General features: G+C 51.2%; 1 protein-coding gene across 1 annotated transcript in view; it reads left to right on the top strand.

Moving 5' to 3' along the window:
- DTNB (dystrobrevin beta) overlaps positions 1-13,503 on the top strand; it is a 314,783-nt gene extending 301,280 nt beyond the window's left edge. Inside the window, 5 exon segments of the mRNA XM_017876852.1 lie at positions 2,395-2,554; positions 3,259-3,459; positions 6,840-6,893; positions 11,428-11,461; positions 13,193-13,503. Of these exon segments, the coding sequence (XP_017732341.1) occupies positions 2,395-2,554; positions 3,259-3,459; positions 6,840-6,893; positions 11,428-11,432 (420 nt within the window). The 3' untranslated portion in view covers positions 11,433-11,461; positions 13,193-13,503.
- The last annotated feature ends 3,837 nt before the right edge of the window (positions 13,504-17,340 follow it).

Genomic DNA, 17,340 nt, shown 5'->3' with positions numbered 1-17,340 from the left:
TGTTGTTTAGTGATATCTTTTGAAAAGCAGAGGTTTGGCCGGGCTCAGTGGCTTACACCTGTAATGCTAGCACTTTGGGAGGCCGAGGCAGGTGGATCACCTGAGGTCAGGAGTTCGAGGCCAGCCTGGCCAAGATGGCGAAACCCCGTCTCTACTAAAAATACAGGAATAGCCAGGCATGGTGGCATGCATGCACCTGTAATCCCAGCTACTCTGGAGGCTGAGGCAAGAGAATCGGTTGAACCCAGGGGATGGAGGTTGCAGTGAGCCAAAATTGTGCCACTTCACTGCAGCCTGGGTGAAAAGTGAAACTCCATCTCAAAAAAAAAAAGAAAAGTTTAAAATTTCAATGAAAGCCAGTTTATCTGTTTTGTTTTGTTTTTACATATCATAGTTTGGGTATTTTCTTAGAGAAGTTTTATAATTTTAGCCCTTACAGTTACTATGATCCATTTTAGTTTTAGCTCTTATAGTTACTATGATCCATTTTGATTTAGTTCATGTTTATTTGTATCATGGAAAGATCTCAGAAAGCATGCTAAGTGATTAAAGCAAATTGCAAAGTCATATGAGCAGTACAATACCAGTCATGCAAAATTTAAAAGCATGAAATACCATTTATTATTCATAGCTATGTATGCACATATAGGTTAAAAGTTTCACACCAAAATCTTTGATAATGGTTGCCTCTGAAGGGAGGAGAGGAAAGAACTGGAACAGGAAAGAACTGGTGGTCAAAGCAGTCTTCAGATTTCTCTGCAATATTTTTAGGTTGAAATACATTTGACACGATATGAAGTTACCAATTTGGGGTGGTTAATTATGTTGTACTTTTTTAGTTTTCTGTATTTTTTTAACTTTTTGAAATATACACACATACGTGTACACACACACACACACACACACAAATGATTCAAAGTAAGAACCACAGAAAACAATCCATTTCTGTTGAGTTTGGTGGCCACACGGTTGAAGCACTGCAGTGGGGTGTCGTGTGTCCAGCCTGTCCACCTGTTCAGGGCCCATTCTGTTTGTATGTGGTGTTTCTGAGCTAGCTCCCCAGAAGGATAACTATCTTCATTTGAACTCACTCTCACACTTTGGCTTATAGTTTTTCCAGTTTTGCTTCCACAGAAAACCCTAGTCCACCTGTCACACTCAGTTCCTATTGTGCTGAAGAGCTCCAGAGCCCACATCTCAGTGAGCGGCCCTTGATTAGTTTTCTTTTATTTATTTTATCCTATTGCTCAAACTTTCTCCACAACTGTACCAGGGCCTCCCAAGGAAAGCTCAGTTTCTGCTTACTACGTGTCCTTTTCACCTTGTCCCTGCGGGGTGGCCCCAGACAGCCTCACTGTGTATGTGCAGTGCGTGTGGCATGACTGGCCCGATGGCCCCGCTTGCAGCCTGCAGCCAAGCTCCCCACATGCTCAGAGCATGCCCTGGGGGAGTGGGGGCGCAGCCTGCAGAGTGCACACTGCCACCCTTGGAGTCAAGGGGTTCTTCCCATGCCTCCTACTGGCAAGCTGTGTTGCCTGACACAATGCTTTCTTTCCATTCTTCTTTTCCTTCTATAAAATGGATGTAAAAATATACACCCTGGCTTGGTGTGGTAGCTCACACCTGTAATCCTAGCACTTTGGGAGGCCAAGGCAAGCAGATTGCCTGAGCTCAGGAGTTAAAGACCAACCTGGGCAACATGTTGAAACTCCGTGTCTACTAAAAATACAAAAAATTAGCCCAGCATGGTGGCGCACGCCTGTAGTCCCAGCTACTCGGGAGGCTGAAGCAGGAGAATCTCTTGAACCTGGGAGGCGGAGGTTACAGTGAGCTGAGATTGCACCACTGCACTCCACCTGGGCAACAAAGCAAGACTCTGTCTCCAAAAAAGAAACATATACATATATAAATATATACATACACACACACACTCACACACACGTATGTCCTTTCCACTCACAGGTTGCTGGGAGTGGGTGGGATGGTCCAAATGAGAATGTGTACATGAATGTGTTTGCAAACAAAATGAAAGCTGTTTGCGTGTTACTTCCTGCCCTGCTAGCCAAGCCCTTCTAGAGCCCTGGCCCAGCTATACAGCTCACTCTGTCTTCCTGAGAGTCCTCCACCACTCTGTGCCAGCCTCTTCTTTCCCTCCCATTCTTGGTCTCTTCTTATGATGTTCTTTCTTCCTGCCCTGCACGACCCCTTCCTTTTTTCCTTTTCTTCCTCTCTCCAGTCTTGGAAGCAGCCTGACCCCTTCCTTTCAAGTACGATCTTGTACCACTGAACTGAGGCCCGCTGGCTGGCTCCGGTTGACGGAGAAAAAGTACTTTCTTTCTTCCTCAAAGAGGTCAGGTACTTGAGATAACATATTTTCTCTCTTTGAATCTCCAGGCTCAGGCCACAGGGTCACCACATACATCGCCCACCCATGGAGGCGGCCGGCCGATGCCCATGCCAGTGCGCTCCACGTCTGCCGGCTCCACCCCCACCCACTGTCCGCAGGACTCGCTGAGCGGAGTTGGGGGAGACGTTCAGGAGGCCTTTGCACAAGGTGAGTTTCTGGAGCAGAGTTCAGCGGGGAGCTGAAGGGATCTGCAAACATGGACAAGATTCCTGCTGAGGTTTTTCCATTTCTGTTTTGTGCTCTTGGCTTGATCAGATTTTGACAGTGTAAATAAGTCAGGTGCTGGCCCCTTCTCATGAGACTGGCTGGTCTCCAGCAGGAGGGCTGCAGGCTTCCGATGTGTGCCAAGAACAGGCCTCCTGGGGTTCTCTGCCCTTTTTTCTGGATTATGGGAAGTGCTTTGTCCTTTGAGCTTCGTCTCCTCCAGAGGAATTGGATGGAATAATTCCCTGGCCTATAAGGGACTGTAACAGGCACCGTAACTGGGACCGTGCTGACAGCATAGTGTGCACGCCATTGCCACAGTCATCAGAGGAGCTGGTGACCAGCAGTATTAAGTAGTTGGGTGGGGATTCAGAGGGAAGTCCTGCTGGGGCTGGAGGTGAGAAGGGGAGGTGGTGGTGGTGGTTGTGGAGAGTAGAGCCCCGCCCCCACAAGGCTGAGGAAGACCTCGGTGGAATGCCTATTCTGGAACCCGGCTCTGGATTGTGTGGTGGTGGCAAAGCATGGAATTGACAGAATGCTGCTCCCTAGGTAGAGAGGGCAGACGGAGAGGGCCCAGTGGGCTGGTGCCTCCTGCCCCCGGTGTGGCTGGGAGTGGGTGGAGCTGCTGCGGCCCCATCTCCCCTTAGGTATTCCACACCTGTGTCCTCGGGCCTGGCAGAACGGAGGTGTTTGCTCAGCCGTCTCTTCTCCATGCTCACCGCCCCCCCGGCATCCCCATCTGCTCTGCCTCTCCTCAGGTACGAGGAGAAACCTCCGCAATGACCTGCTGGTGGCAGCTGACTCCATCACCAACACCATGTCATCCCTGGTGAAGGAGCTCCATTCAGGTGAAACCCAGAGCTCCCACCTGGCTTCCTGGCCTCCCCTGCCTTGGCCGCGCCCTTCTCACTTCCTCGCCAGCTCTGGCAGAACGTCACCACCCAGCTCGCACCACCCCATTTCACCACCCAACTTTGCCTTCTAGGAACACATTGGATGTCTCTGCCCAGAGAGCCTCTGTCACACAGGATTGCATAGGGGCGGTTTCACATTCAGGCCTATCTCAGGAGTGCATCTTGTGGAGCAAGCTGAATTTGGAGAAATTCAGACCTTTCAGTGCAGGCAGGCCCCCTTCCTCACTTACCCCGTCTTCCATCTGTGCTTTGTCCACAGCCTCTCTCTCCCTAGGCCTGACCGACCGCCTCATTCTGAAGCTTCCCTGGAAGTCTGGAGCCGAATCAGCCAGGAAAGCTCTGGACCTTCCCCTGCTGCCTTTCTGCTCTCTCCTGTTTGATTTGGTTTTGAAGCCTATTCCTTCCTTTTGTCCGTAACCAGGCTCTGATTTCACCTGAAGTTCATGACCTGAGTCTGTCGCCTCTTCCACTCCTCATGTTCAGCTCATCTGTGACTTCTTTCTCAGTCTCTCCATCACCTCGCCACATCAGTGACTTCCCAAAGACCTTTACCTTACATAAAACCCAGGAAAGAGAGAGAAAATAAAAGACCATTCACGTATCATCCCATCTCCAGGAATCCCCATGACTCTGCCAGTTACGTAGGGGCCAGAGTCACTAACGATTTCACAGCAGTGGGGTTTCCGTGTTTTCTGTTAAACTAATGGTTTCCCTTCCTAAGTGCTGTAGGTCACTCACACTGATGGTTCTCTTTTGTTTCTTTCCACCTAATGTAGTGCTTTTAAATACCTTGAAGTAGCTTAACAGGGCTATTAAATAAAAGATAAAGCAGTTTTTCCACAGACCATTCAAACACATAGATTTATTCAGACACTCTTAGGGAAGGCAAGCCTTGGGTATTTTTCAGCCCTTCGTAGGAGAAAGCTCACATGTTTCGGGTTGTCATGGGACTGGACAGAGCCCCCAGCTCTGCTCTCAAGTCTGCCTGTTTTCATACAGACCAAAGTGAGTATGTGGCCCAGTCTGCCCTTTCCAGTCAGTTGAGGTCAGACGCTGCTTCTCTGGTTTGATGGTGTCACCCTCTCCATTCTAGCACTGTTTCTCAACCCCCATCAGAAGCACGGCCCCCCTCTGTACACATGAACAGAAGAGGTGACAGCCTTTGGGATGACCTCACAGGTGATTAGAAGGCACTTTCCCTAATACAGCTCCCCACAGATGCCAGAAATCCCACTTTTAGAGGAAATTTCTTACGGAATTTCGGGCCATGGAAATTAACTACACTTGTACTTCATGGCCACTTCTTAGAGTTTATGCAAAATAAGTGGCTTCTGCGTTCATCTTGCTAGGGTGAGAGGTCATTAAATACCGTTAAGCATAAAGCACATAGAGACCAAATAGCTTCACAAAAATTTAAAGGTTATAGGAATACTCAGCAGTGTCTCATAGTAGGAAAGAATGGTTTCAACAAAATTATATAGTGTAATTTGGAAGGTGCCTTAGAGAGCACATTGTCCAGTCCCTTACTTTAGAAATGCTGCATGTGCTTATCAGAAAAGTTGTCTGCCTAAGGTCGTGCAGCTTGAAGGGGGAAAGCTGGTCCTAGAACTTGGGTCTTCAGAGCATTAAGCCAGAGATCTTACTCCCCTCCAGGATAAGACATCAAACCCAGAGTCCCAGAGGCCCCTTTCCCTGATGTTCTCTCAGTCACTGAAGCCTGCAGGTAGATGTGGACCAAAGCCACACATGGCATGGTATCCCTCTAACATGCAGACATAAACTCCCTTTACATGTGAGGGTACCAATTTCTCAATGAATAGAACAGCTTTGCCCAACACCAACACGTTTTTACTATCTCCTTGACAGTGACTTGACAGGTTTTTGTTCCAATGAGATGACATACTTAGATTATCTTTACATATAGTCTATACAGTATATACATACTGTATATACATAGCTTGTACTCCTCATCTTTATAAAGTTTTTTCACAGATAATGGAATCCTAGAATTGGAAAGGATCGAGGCCAGGCACAGTGGCTCACACCTGTAATCTCAGCACTTTGGTAGGCTGAGGCAGGTGGATCACCTGAGGTCAGGAGTTCAAGACCAGCCTGACCAACATGGTGAAACCCCATCTCTACTGAAAATACAAAAGTAGCCGGACGTGGTGGTGCATGCCTGTAATCCCAGCTACTCAGGAGGCTGAGGCAGGAAAATCACTTGAACCTGGGATGCAGAGGTTGCATGAGCCAAGATTGCACCGCTGCACTCCAGCCTGGGCAACAAGAGCAAAACTGCATCTCAAAAAAAAAGAGAAAGAAAAAAATTGGAAAGGACGTTAGAAGTCATTTAATCCAACTTGCCACCCAATAAAACAGTCCTCTGAATATTTCCAGTGAGCTCATTCATGATCAGCTCTAATCACTGGAAAGTTCTTCCTCAGTGGGGAGCCAAAATCTGCGTTTCTGTAATTGATTTATCCCTGTCCTCCAAAGCTACCCAGGACAAGCTCAGTCCCTCCTCTGCAGGCTCGCCTGTCATGGGTTGGATGGCAGATGACAACCCTTCCTAGTGTTCTCCTCTGTAGACTGCTACACCCAATTCCTTCAACCTTTCCAAACGTGACGTGGTTTTCTCTTACCAGCCTGCTTGACCGCACCAGGATGTGGCCATTTTCCAAGGCTCCTATTCAAAGTGCACGCCCAGGGCTGGGCACTCTGCTGTCCATCACAGGGGATCTTGTCCCTGCAGAGCACAAGGCATCTGTGACCCTCTTGAGTGGCCCCTGGAAAAGCACCTTAGACAGCATTAGCACTTCCCACATAGCCACTTTGCACTGTGCGGTCATTTTAAGTTTATCATCAGCTAAAACATTGGATTTTTTTTTTTTTTTTTTTTTTTTTACAGAACCCCATATTAATCTAGGTATTCCCCCACCATATATTGTATGGTCACTTTCTTAAACCTGAATGCAAGACATTAGATGTCTCCCTGGTCATCACCACCTGAGGGCAGACAGGCATAGAACGGAGGCACGCAACCCCATACCGCATGCCCCCCGCCCCGGTCAGGAAAGTGAGTGATGTGGCTGCACTGCTCCTTGTGGGCTCTGGGCTCACGGGCTCCTATTCAACAGTGCTGGGGCGTGGGCCACACAAGTGCAGACTGGTGAGCTGAAGCACCCTCAGAGGCCTGCAGCCAGGAGCTGTTAGCTAGAGTTTCCTCCCAAGCCTCAGCAGTTGCTTTGTTCACCCTCCTTCTGAACTGGTCCTGTGCTGAAGGGTCACTGGCCTCCCTGGACTTGTTTTCACAGCAGAGGAAGGTGCAGAGGAAGAAGAAGAGAAGATGCACAATGGGAAAGACAGAGGTAAAGGCAGCTCAACAGGACCCCTAGTTTAAATGGGGAGCCAGAGCTCATGGATGAACTTCCCCCACTTTGTTTCTGCCATCCTCCCTGCCACCACCTTTCCCAAAGCTTTCGGACCCAAGTTCCCTGTACCTACTTTTCCCATCTGACAGTCAGGTTTTACCTTCCAGGAGCCAATGTCAGTCGATCACCAAGAGCTTCATTTCCTGATCCTGGGATAGGTGGTTGGGATACAGGAAGCAGATACAAGTAGAACACAAAAGATGACCCTTTGACTGGAGAAGTTTATGATCTAGTTAAGAAAGCAAGACCAGGCTGGAGCGCGGTGGCTCATACCTGTAATCCCAGCACTTTAGGAGACTGAGGCAGGTAGATCATGAGGTCAGGAGTTCAAGATCAGCAGCCTGGCCAACATAGTGAAACCTCGTCTCTACTAAAAATACAAAAAATTAGCCAGGTGTGGTGGCAGGCGCCTGTAGTCCCAGCTACTTGGGGAGGATGAGGCAGGAGAATTGCTTGAATCCAGGAGACGGAGATTGCGGTGAGCCAAGATCACGCCACTGTACTCCAGCCTGGGCAACGAGTAAAACTCTTATCTCCTAAAAAAAAAAAAAAAAAAGGCAAGACCAAAATGCAAAATAAACAGAGATCAAATGAAGTGGCAGAAAAAGCTAATCATAAAACTTTCAGCATATAAGTATAATAAGGGTTTCTGAAAAGGAAGATATTATTGTGGGCCAGAATAGCCAAATGGTTTTGTAGCTTCGTGGAAGAATAAAAGCAAGAAGGGAAGGTGTCAGCAAAGGACAGGAGTGCCTTCCTAGTTTCGTTATATATTAAACCTGCTTAACTTAACGTGACATCTGGGAAGAGCTACACAGAATGATTTTCACGTATGATGATCTCATCTAATCCTTAACAAAACTGTGAGACAAATTCGAATATCCCCGTTTTACCCATGAGGAAATAGACTCAGAGAACTGTTGTTCATGTAGCTGTTAAATGGCAGAGATTAGGCCAGGTGTGGTGGCTCACGCCTATAATCCCAGGCCGAGGTGGGTGGATCACTTGAGGCCAGGAATTCGGGACCAGCCTGGCCAATATGGTGAAACCCTGTCTCTACTAAAAATACAAAAATTAGCCAGGTGTGGTGGTGCATACCTGTAATCGAAGCTACTTGGGAGGCTGAGGCAGGAGAATCCCTTGAACCCAGGAGGCAGAGGTTGCAGTGAGCCAAGATCATGCGACAGCACTCCAGCCTGGGCAACAAAGAGAGACTTTGTCTCAAAAAAAAAAAAAAAAAAAAAAAAGCAGAGAACTGGGTCTTTCTGACTCCAAACTTCATGCTCTTAATCTTCATCCTTCTATGTTATACTGAACAGAAAACAAAATTTTCTTTGGATATTTGAGGGTGAGCTGTTCCTTCTGTTGCACATTAATGTGTTAGTTGCTGGATTCCTCCTAAACATCAGCTCCCCAAGGTAGAGATTTTAGTCTGTTTTGTTCATGTTGTGTTCCAGTGCCTGGTACTTAGTAAGAGGTCAATAAATGAGCAAATCAAAGGAAATAAATGGGGTGATGAGATAGAGAGTATCTTACCAGAGGAGAGAAATGCAATGGCTGCTCACCCCAAGGAGGTAAAGGTTGAGGAGAAAGATGAGGAGGAGCCAGCAGCAGCCCTCCCAGGGAGGAATTCTGAACAAGGCTCGGCGGAGTGAAAGAACCTGCCAGGTGATAAATGGCACAGCCTGAGTTTAACTCCAATACCCATGCTTTAGTCTGAGCAGAACTGGTAGACTAAGGGAAGTGGAGTGGTCTTATTTAAGGAAGGATGTAAGTCAAGTGGGAGCTACAGGTAAGGAAGCTGTGACAAGAAAGGGAAACCTATGGGACAGCAGGTCTGGAGTGTTCTTGGCCCATAGGGGCTGGTGTGGCTAAGAGAGAGAGGTCTTTGGAGTCTCAGGGGGCAAGGAATTTGTCAGCAAGGAACTGAAATTGCTGAGGAAGAAACTGGGAGAAGAGGAAGAACATTCTGCAGATTCTGAAATCATCTACTGAGTCTGAGCTAGGCCTGAGAGGAAGTGGACAGCAGCACCACTGAGTTGAGAACGACGTATGTGGCATGGACGCCAAAAGGTCAGACTAGGCTGGCCATGGTGGCTCACACCTGTAATCCCAGCACTTTGGGAGGCTGAGGCGGGGGGATCACTTGATGCCAGGAGTTCGAGACCAGCGTAGGCAACATAGCAAGACTCCATCTCTACAAAAAATAAAAGTAATTAGCCAGATGTGGTAGTGCACACCTGTAGTCCCAGCTGCTTGGGAGCCAGAGGCAGGATTGCTTCAGCCCAGGTGTGTAAGGCTGCAGTGAGCCATAGTCATGCCACTGCATTCCAGCCTGGGTGACAGGGCAAAGTCTTATCTCTAAAAAATAAAAATAAAAGGTCACATTAGAGAGAGTAGTGTTTCAGACATCTAGGAATGCTTCATAGAAATGTAGAAATAGTTGACTTCTGCACACACATAAGAAAGGAGGCAGGAGGGCAAGAGGTGAAGAGATACACAGAGATAAATTTACACTGGTGTAAACACATGCTGCAAACACATGCACACACACACACGCCGACCAAATCCCAGCATTCATGTGGAATGTTCCTGGCTGAAGATGTAACAGCTGCATCTCTGGCCTCCCTTTACTTGCCCCTCCCTTCCCCAGTAGCTTTTTCCCATGGCCTCTCCTCAGTCCCTTTCACTCCCCCAAAGCAAACCTAGGACTCTGCCCCAGCCACTGAGGCCTTGCCCTGGCCACGAACTCCAGCCCTTATCCTGGTTCCATTCTGAGTGTGGGCCGTGCCTCACATGGGAATCAGACCGGGTTTCCCTTGCCTAGCCCTCCAGGCCCCAGAGTGCTGTCTCATGCTGCACCTGCACTGCCCTGTCCTCATCAGACTGGGTTTCCCTTGCCTGACCCTCCAGGCCCCAGGGTGCTGTCTCTGCACCTGCACTGCCCTGTCCTCATCAGACTGGGTTTCCCTTGCCTGACCCTCCAGGCCCCAGGGCATTGTCTTTGCAACCTACACTGCCCGTCTGCATCAGACTGCGGTTTCCCTGCCCGGCACTCCAGGCCCCAAGGGCGTTGTCTTTGCACCTACACTGCCCTGTCTGCATCAGACTGGGTTTCCCTTGCCCGGCACTCCAGGCCCCAGGGCGCTGTCTTTACACCTGCACTGCCCTGTCTTCATCTCTTATTTCTGTGCCTCTTGCCCTTAGAGCTCCTTGTCTGTCTTTCAATGCATATACCAGAATGTCTGTATGTCTATGTGAAATCTTTTTGTGGGAATGCCTGAATTTTATGTGACTTTCTGCTGTCATCCCTAAGGCCAAGAGTGTTAATAGTTGGGGTGAGAGATGGTAGAGATTTTATGTTTGACTCTCCACATTATATAGGTCCTATGATATGTCCCTGAAACTATAATGTAGCTGATACATAGGCATTTTTATAAGACTAAGTGTTTTTGTGGGTGGACCTCCTGATTCTCTGCCATGAGCTAGGCCTGAAATTTTACAGACCTAGAACTAACTGCAGTCACCTGGACACCAGAGATCTGTAACTGTCAACTATAGAGAGAGAGAGTATATTTGCTTCTTTGGGGTTGAAACCATGCTGACATAATATAAACAGAATTTGGTCAGCACTGTCAGGCAAACAGTCTGCTCGATAGGGAAACTGTGAGAGTCAAATGGGACTTTTGAAGAATCTGGACCAAGCTGAACTTCCCTGCCATATTCACCCCTACCTCAAGTCTCTCCCTGTTCGCCCTCGCTGGCTGGCTGGCTGCATCCTGGGGAATGCTTCTGCTCCATTGGGGTACCCTTCCTCCTATGCATCTTCTCAGAGAAGTGTAACCAAGACACATAGAAGAAGCACAGACTGACACCTTCCCCCATAGTACGTCTTCTCCACCCTCCAAAGCCTCATGTTATGCTCCTGTGTCCTTCAGAATCTCCCCTCCCAGACCCTGCCATCCCGGTGTGGGGGCTGTAAATCCAGTTTGCATCCATAAAGAGCCCTGGTGCAAGGCTGGACAGCAGTGGCCCTCAGAGAACAGAACAGGCTCTGGAGGGGCCAGGCAGTGCTCGAGCCCCGGGTGAGCAAGCGCATGGCTTTTCAAAGCAGACCATCTGCAGGAGGGGGACTGCCCTCACCCAAGGTGCAGTCCCTTGGGGAACTTTCAGAGCTGGGTGGGCTTTGCCCCCCTCATGTAACTGCTCCCTGGGTTTAAGGAGATTTGATTCCATTTTTAATGACTTTCCTTCTGAGAAGCATCTGTCTCCATGGCTGCCTTGGGTTGGCTATGGTAATGGAAAGTATGACTCTACCCTGCTGTCATACCTGGGTGGGAAAAGTCAACATACGAGTAACAGGGGAGAAGCAAGGAAGCCCCTGGGGTGGGTGGTTCAAGGAAGCATAGTCTGGGACATGAGAAGACCTGGCCGTGACCTCAGTGTGTGGTTTCTGCCCGTGCTGCCACAGGTTAGCAGAGGAGCCGGACACAGAGGAAGCTCAGGTGAGTACAAAGAGTCCTCTGCCTCCCCACGGCCCCTCCCTCCTTCCTCAACATCTTCCCTTCCCTTCCCTTTCTGCAGTCACAGGTCCCAAGCCAGGACAGTCCTAACAGGTGAAGATGCAAGAGCCTGACTGTCCCTTCCCTTTGCCCACCCTGGCCATGTGCCCTCCTTGCCCTATTTCTAGGCCGTGTCCTGTCTTGCACGGCACTGTCTGCATGCCTAGTCCTTGGGCATGGCCTGTGTCCTCTGTGTTGGGATGGCATTGGCAGACCCAATGCCGTTGGTTGAAACAGGGCGTGCTGAGCAAGGCCACCTCCCTGGGGAGCACTGCCTCCCATGCTCCTTTACCACAGCCACTGCCCACTTCCTTCCTGGGATCCAAACCACAGCCAGTGCGTCCCTGGATTCTGTCACCCAGCACTGCACCGAGTCACAGTCCCTAACCCACAGACGTGATTCATGCAGGATCACACTACATACAGGGCTGACCAAGCCGCTACCCATGGTGCCCGGCCAAGCTGCACCGTCTCACTTCCTGAAGAAGCAGTGCAGAAAAGTACAGACTGCCCCAGTGGCAGATGCTCATTGCCTTTAGGAATTCATCATTCCCATTTTCCAGCTCAACACCTTAACTCTTTCTAGTCCCAGCGCCAAGATATCAGACTTTTCCATTTTAAAATCTTGCCTTCCCTCCCCTTCCCCACTTCTTATATTTAAAATTAGGCATCTTCCTCAGGTGAAAAAGCCAGGGCCCTAGCCCCACAATCCAGAAAAGGGGTTTTTTCAGACCTTCCCAAGTCTTGTCATCCTGGAATAGCTTCTGGCCCTCTCAGCCCTCTCTGCCCAACTGCGCCAGGCCATTGAAGGGCTCTGCCCGTTCCCCCGGGGCCCCTGCAGTCTCAGCCTGCGCTGACTCTGGATTGTGCAAGCTGAGAGGTGGGCAGCACCTGGGCCACGCGCATTCTCTCGCTGCCCTGGAAATCACAGTGCCCCAGGGGCTAGGAGAGACGCTTCTCCCTGAACTCACTGTGCGCATTCAGGCAAGGCCCTTTCCCAAGCAAGCCTAGGCCGTGGCAGCCGAGGAGGGAAATCAGGAACTGACTCGCCCTGCAGGAGCCTGCCAGAGCCCCTCTTTCCCCCCGGGCAGAAGGAACTGGGGTGCAAGGAAACGTGGCAGAGCCATGTGCCCCCACCGCCTTGTTGCACATGGAGGAGACCAAAGCCCCACACCAGAAGCTCTATGCCAGAAGCAGAATTGGAGCCGGTTTTTCTGCCTCCTAATCCTGCCCTCTCTGACCCACATCAGGGGTGATGAGAAACACCAACAGTCGGGAGTTCAACGAAAAGCAGTAAACTTGGGCGCCGCGGTTCCATGGATGCCCAGGCCTGCGCTCTGATGGCCTGCGGCTGAGGCTTCCTCCCTTTCCTCTTAGTATTCATTGGCACACCTCAGTCCTCCCTGCCCTTGTCCTGGGCCACAGTTCTTCCCAAGAAAGCACCCCATTCCAAACCTTGCATTGTGAACCCAGTTCTTCCACGGAAACACTTCCTGACCCTTAGGAATGATGGCAGAGGACCCTAGGTACCACCCCTCAGCTCAACGCTTGAAAGGCGCCCAGCATCCTAGCAGCTCCTCCCCGCAGGGCCTCCTGTTCACAGTAGATGTTAGCAGCTTTTTGTCCTGAACCCTCAGCAGTGCCCGTGACTAACGGTGAGTGTGTCTTGCGCAGGCACAGAGGACAAGGAGCAAGCTGGCGCCGACATGGCGAAGGCAAGGTCTTCCCCCAGAGGCACATTCCTCTCCATCTTTCCACCGCACACCTGGACCAGGCTTGCAGGCTGCCAGACGTCACTCCACCCGCCAGGGAGAGGGGAGCCAGAGCCGGTGGGAAGCGGGGAGGGGCTGCGTGACACAGCTGGTGGGCCTCCCTCTGCACAGCCCTGCATGTACTAGCACCTTCATCACTCCCCTCAGGGCATGGTCTCATCTCCGCATCAGGAATTTACCTGGAGGTTGAAAAGAGAAAAGAAAAAGCACCAAGCTCTTGTGTGTTTGTGACCTGATGGAACTCTGCCTGGCGTCTGGCCAGCACGTGGGGTGTTCCCAAACGTGGGGGCACAAGTTTCCTTATCTTTGACCTTTAAAAACCAACAGGTTTCTTCTAGCGAGCAAAGAAAGCGTCAGGCCTTGCTCGGCTCTGTAGACATTCACACCCTGGCCACGGTGCTAAAAATAGCCTCACACTGGTTAGGCTTCCGCCCGCCCCGTGTGATGCCGCCGCCTGCAACCCGGGAGGGAGGGGCGGAGATCGCGCCGCAGCCGCGCTGGCCGCCTGGCAGAGGGCGGGAGGGACTCCCTGCGCCGCGGACTCCGTGGCCGCCAGGGGGCGCGCCGCCGGGGGCGCTGCTCGCAGCCTTTCGCCTTAGGGGTACATTGGGCTCGGGTACACGTGATCAAGTCCCGTTCCCGGTGATTTTCATTTATTTTTTCCTCCTCCCTGGGCTCCAGGATGTTATTTTTAGCAGAAGAACTGCTATAAATATTTATAAAGGGCAGTGACTGTAATGAAGCGAGAAGCCCCACAGCTGGCTCCCTGGCATCCCCCACCCACCTCTGCAGACCCCTGACCTTGGCTTTGAGGAGGTCTGTGCAGAGCCGGTGGGATCAACTCCTGGCCGCGCACGGATGGAGTCCCAGGGAAGCCTGCCAAGGCCCAGTCAGGGTAAAATAGAAGGGGTGGATGTTCACTCCTTCCATCCTTTCCTCTCTGTCTCTTCTCCCCCATAGCTCATCTTCCCATTGGTTGGCACTGTGTCCCCCCGAACTTTCCACAGGGTTCCGCTCACCGTGGCCCCTCTGGCCTTCCAGGCAAGCAGGGATCCCTGTTTCCAAGGGCATGGGGCCCTCTCTTCTGCCCAAGCCCCTGCTGACTCTGAGGCCAGCACTCAGGTACCGGGTGCACTCTGCTGATGCCGGTTCTTGCTACGGTTGATGTCTTGCAGAGCTAGAATATCTGCCATTACCTAAGCCCGGAGCTCCCTCATGACTGTTGGCATCTGCTTTAGGACCCACATCCCTGTCAGACGTTTGGAACTGGGTCCCTTTCCTCAATCCTGGCGAGGAACACAGGTGGTCATCACGGAAGATGGGCACTTCCGTCTTAATTGCTCTGGGACCACTGAGCAGCCTAATTGAACCTAGGTAGACGGTCTTTTGAGAGACTGCGGCATCACTGACTCCTGGGTGAGCCAGGCTGCCGTGCAGCACCATAGCCTGGGCTGGCGCTGCTTTTCTGTGCTGGAGGACTCCTGGAGGGCTACCTAATACATCGTGGGTACCTTGAGGAAGCAACAGCTCCACCAAGTTCTTGTCCATAAGTCCCAGCCACCCTGAGCCTCCTCTTCCCTTCGTGGCCTCTCTCATCTGCTGGTGAGGCTTCATCCACTGGCAGACGCGCCCCTCTTCGCGCTGCTTACTGTGTTCCTGCAGCCCATAAGCGCTTCCGAGGGGTGCAGTTGCTATGGCAATGCCTACAGCCATCTGAATTCCTGCTGCACCTTCTGGAAGAAAAGAGCTCATGAAGAGGCATTCGGTGGATTCCCAGTCTGGCCTCTGGCCTCTGCACTGCCAGGGGTCAGCTGATGGGTTACATGCTGGACATGTGGGAGGTCAGTAGCCCGCCTTCCTTGGGAAGACACTCTCTGTAGCCGCAAGCCTCATGTGCCTGGACGGGTTCTCCTTGTGTGGATCAGAAAACTAAATGAAATGTCCTTCTCAGGGCTCCTAGGTAATATACTGCACCAGTGGTTCTCAGACTTCAGCATGCCCGTGAATCCCCTGGAGGGCTTGTTAAAATATGGATAGTGCGGCCATGCCTCCAGAGTCTCTGATTCAGCACGTCTTGGGTAGAACCAGAGAATTTGCACTTAACAAGCTTGCAGGTGATGGTGGTGCTGTTGGTCCAAAGACCACCCTGTGAGATTCATGGGACGACACTTAGATGAAGAAAACAAAGCAGTGCAGGAAGACATTGCCTGTCAGTGAAGAAAGGCCAGAGTCAGCCACCTATTTTAAAGGAAGAAAGGGCCCTGGGGATGTGTGCTGGAACTAGGATCCCTAGTCTAAGTTGGTTTTGGTCCCCAGCAATCAATAAAGACTCTCCCAGACATGAAGGGGGGCAGCACTGAGGCAAGGCCTGTAAGTTACAGAAGACCAACATCATGGAGGCCCAGTGACTGAGGGGGTTACTTCTCAGTCTAGAGTCTCAGTGGTAGGGGTGCTGAAGGCCTGCCTGGCTCAGGAGGGATGTCAGGGGAGAGGGGATGTTGCAAGCACCTAACCCCCCGCAGCCAGAGCCTCGACACCAAGATGCTTTCCCCAGGATGCAAATACCATCTTCCACATGAAACAACATCCAGGCCCAGATGGGCTGCTTCAGCCTCCCGGAAGCTCTGTCTCCCATGGGCGTTATTCTTTTCAGAGGGAAAATGATTACTAGAGAACCTAGTAATTCGATGTTACAGGCCTCCCCAGTTAAAGTAGCAGATCCCAGGGACTCTGATGCCTTCTCTGCACTTAACCTCGCTTGGGAAGCCAGGACTCTGTAGGTAGCGAGCTTGGAGTCTCTCCTGCCTCCTGCACAGGCATGTCTGCAAACAGGTGGAAGACACTGGCTCCATCTTCCCTCTGCCTCCTACTTCCAAGGGTGGACAGCTGGAGTAGGACCATGGCATAAAAGAAATGGGCGTCAAATCCTTTCACCAGTTCCAGAAAGCAATATGAGTCTACTAGTTCTGTGACAGTTTGAATGGATTGTGAGTGCTTTCATGTGGAAAATTTAAAATCTCTAAGGGAGGTCATGAGAACTAGAACTTGCTGGGAATGGAGGTGGGAGGCAGGTGTTGAAGACACAAACACCAGGTAGCCATCCTCATATTTCTGAACTAAATGGAGCCTGTCATTGATAAAGGTGGAGATTCAGAAGGGACTCACAGGCTAGAGGTGAAATTGTTGTTTATTCAGGAAGATTCTTCATGGGCACCAACCGTGTGCTGGTCACGAAGCCCCTTCCTCAGGCCTTCAGGCCTCACTGGCTCCAGGGTCTTAGAGCTTAAGGTTGGAATCTGGTCTCGGTTCACAACTGTACACTGAAGGGTGGGATTGGAGGAACCGCCTGCCCTATGAACACACCAGACTCAGGACAGTGGGTGCAAAGTGAGGCCACCTAGGGGAGGAAAAGGCTGTGATCCCTACTCAGAGTCTGTTCTAGGTGCTGAAAAGGATAGGTCTTTGGGCTCATGGGTGGGAGGGGAGACTGGGAAGTGTGGGACCTGAGGAACCTAGGGGTGTGTCCTTGAGTTCAGGAGTCACGGCGAACATACAGAGACCTCACAGCCCCCTGGGACCCAGCTCACTGCTGGCTCGGAAAGAGTCCGTTACCACGCAGTCAGCGATGGCCTCGGCCAGCCCCAGCAAGTCCTCAAGCAGGTGGCAGAAACACCTGTCCGAAGCTTGGCCTTCAGCAATGGTCACACTCCCAGGCAGAGTTCATAGGCCTGAAGCCAGGGGTAGTGGCACAAGCAGATAATCTCACCCCATTTTGGTGAGGGGCACAGAGAGTCCTCAGAGCACAAGCGTGGCTGTGGGCACACCCTCGCGGGGCCCCTGGCTTGGACGGTGCAGGCCACAGGTGCTGCTGTTCTCCCCAGGAGAGCAGCCTGTGCTGGAGCGCTGGAAAGCAAGGCCTCTGGCTCAGCGCCTGACTCAGGACTGGAGCAGCTGGCCACCCTGCCCCCCGCCTTCCGGCCTGAAGGGCACCTGTACCCATCAGGCTTTTTGTTCAGGCCTCAGCGTGTGAGCCACGCTGTCTCCACCACC

Source organism: Rhinopithecus bieti, unplaced genomic scaffold, assembly GCF_001698545.2.
Source record: "Rhinopithecus bieti isolate Rb0 unplaced genomic scaffold, ASM169854v2 scaffold_7681, whole genome shotgun sequence".
Lineage (NCBI taxonomy): Eukaryota > Metazoa > Chordata > Mammalia > Primates > Cercopithecidae > Rhinopithecus > Rhinopithecus bieti.
The sequence above is the reverse complement of the archived record's forward strand: the minus strand, read 5'-3'. Positions and strand labels throughout refer to the sequence as shown.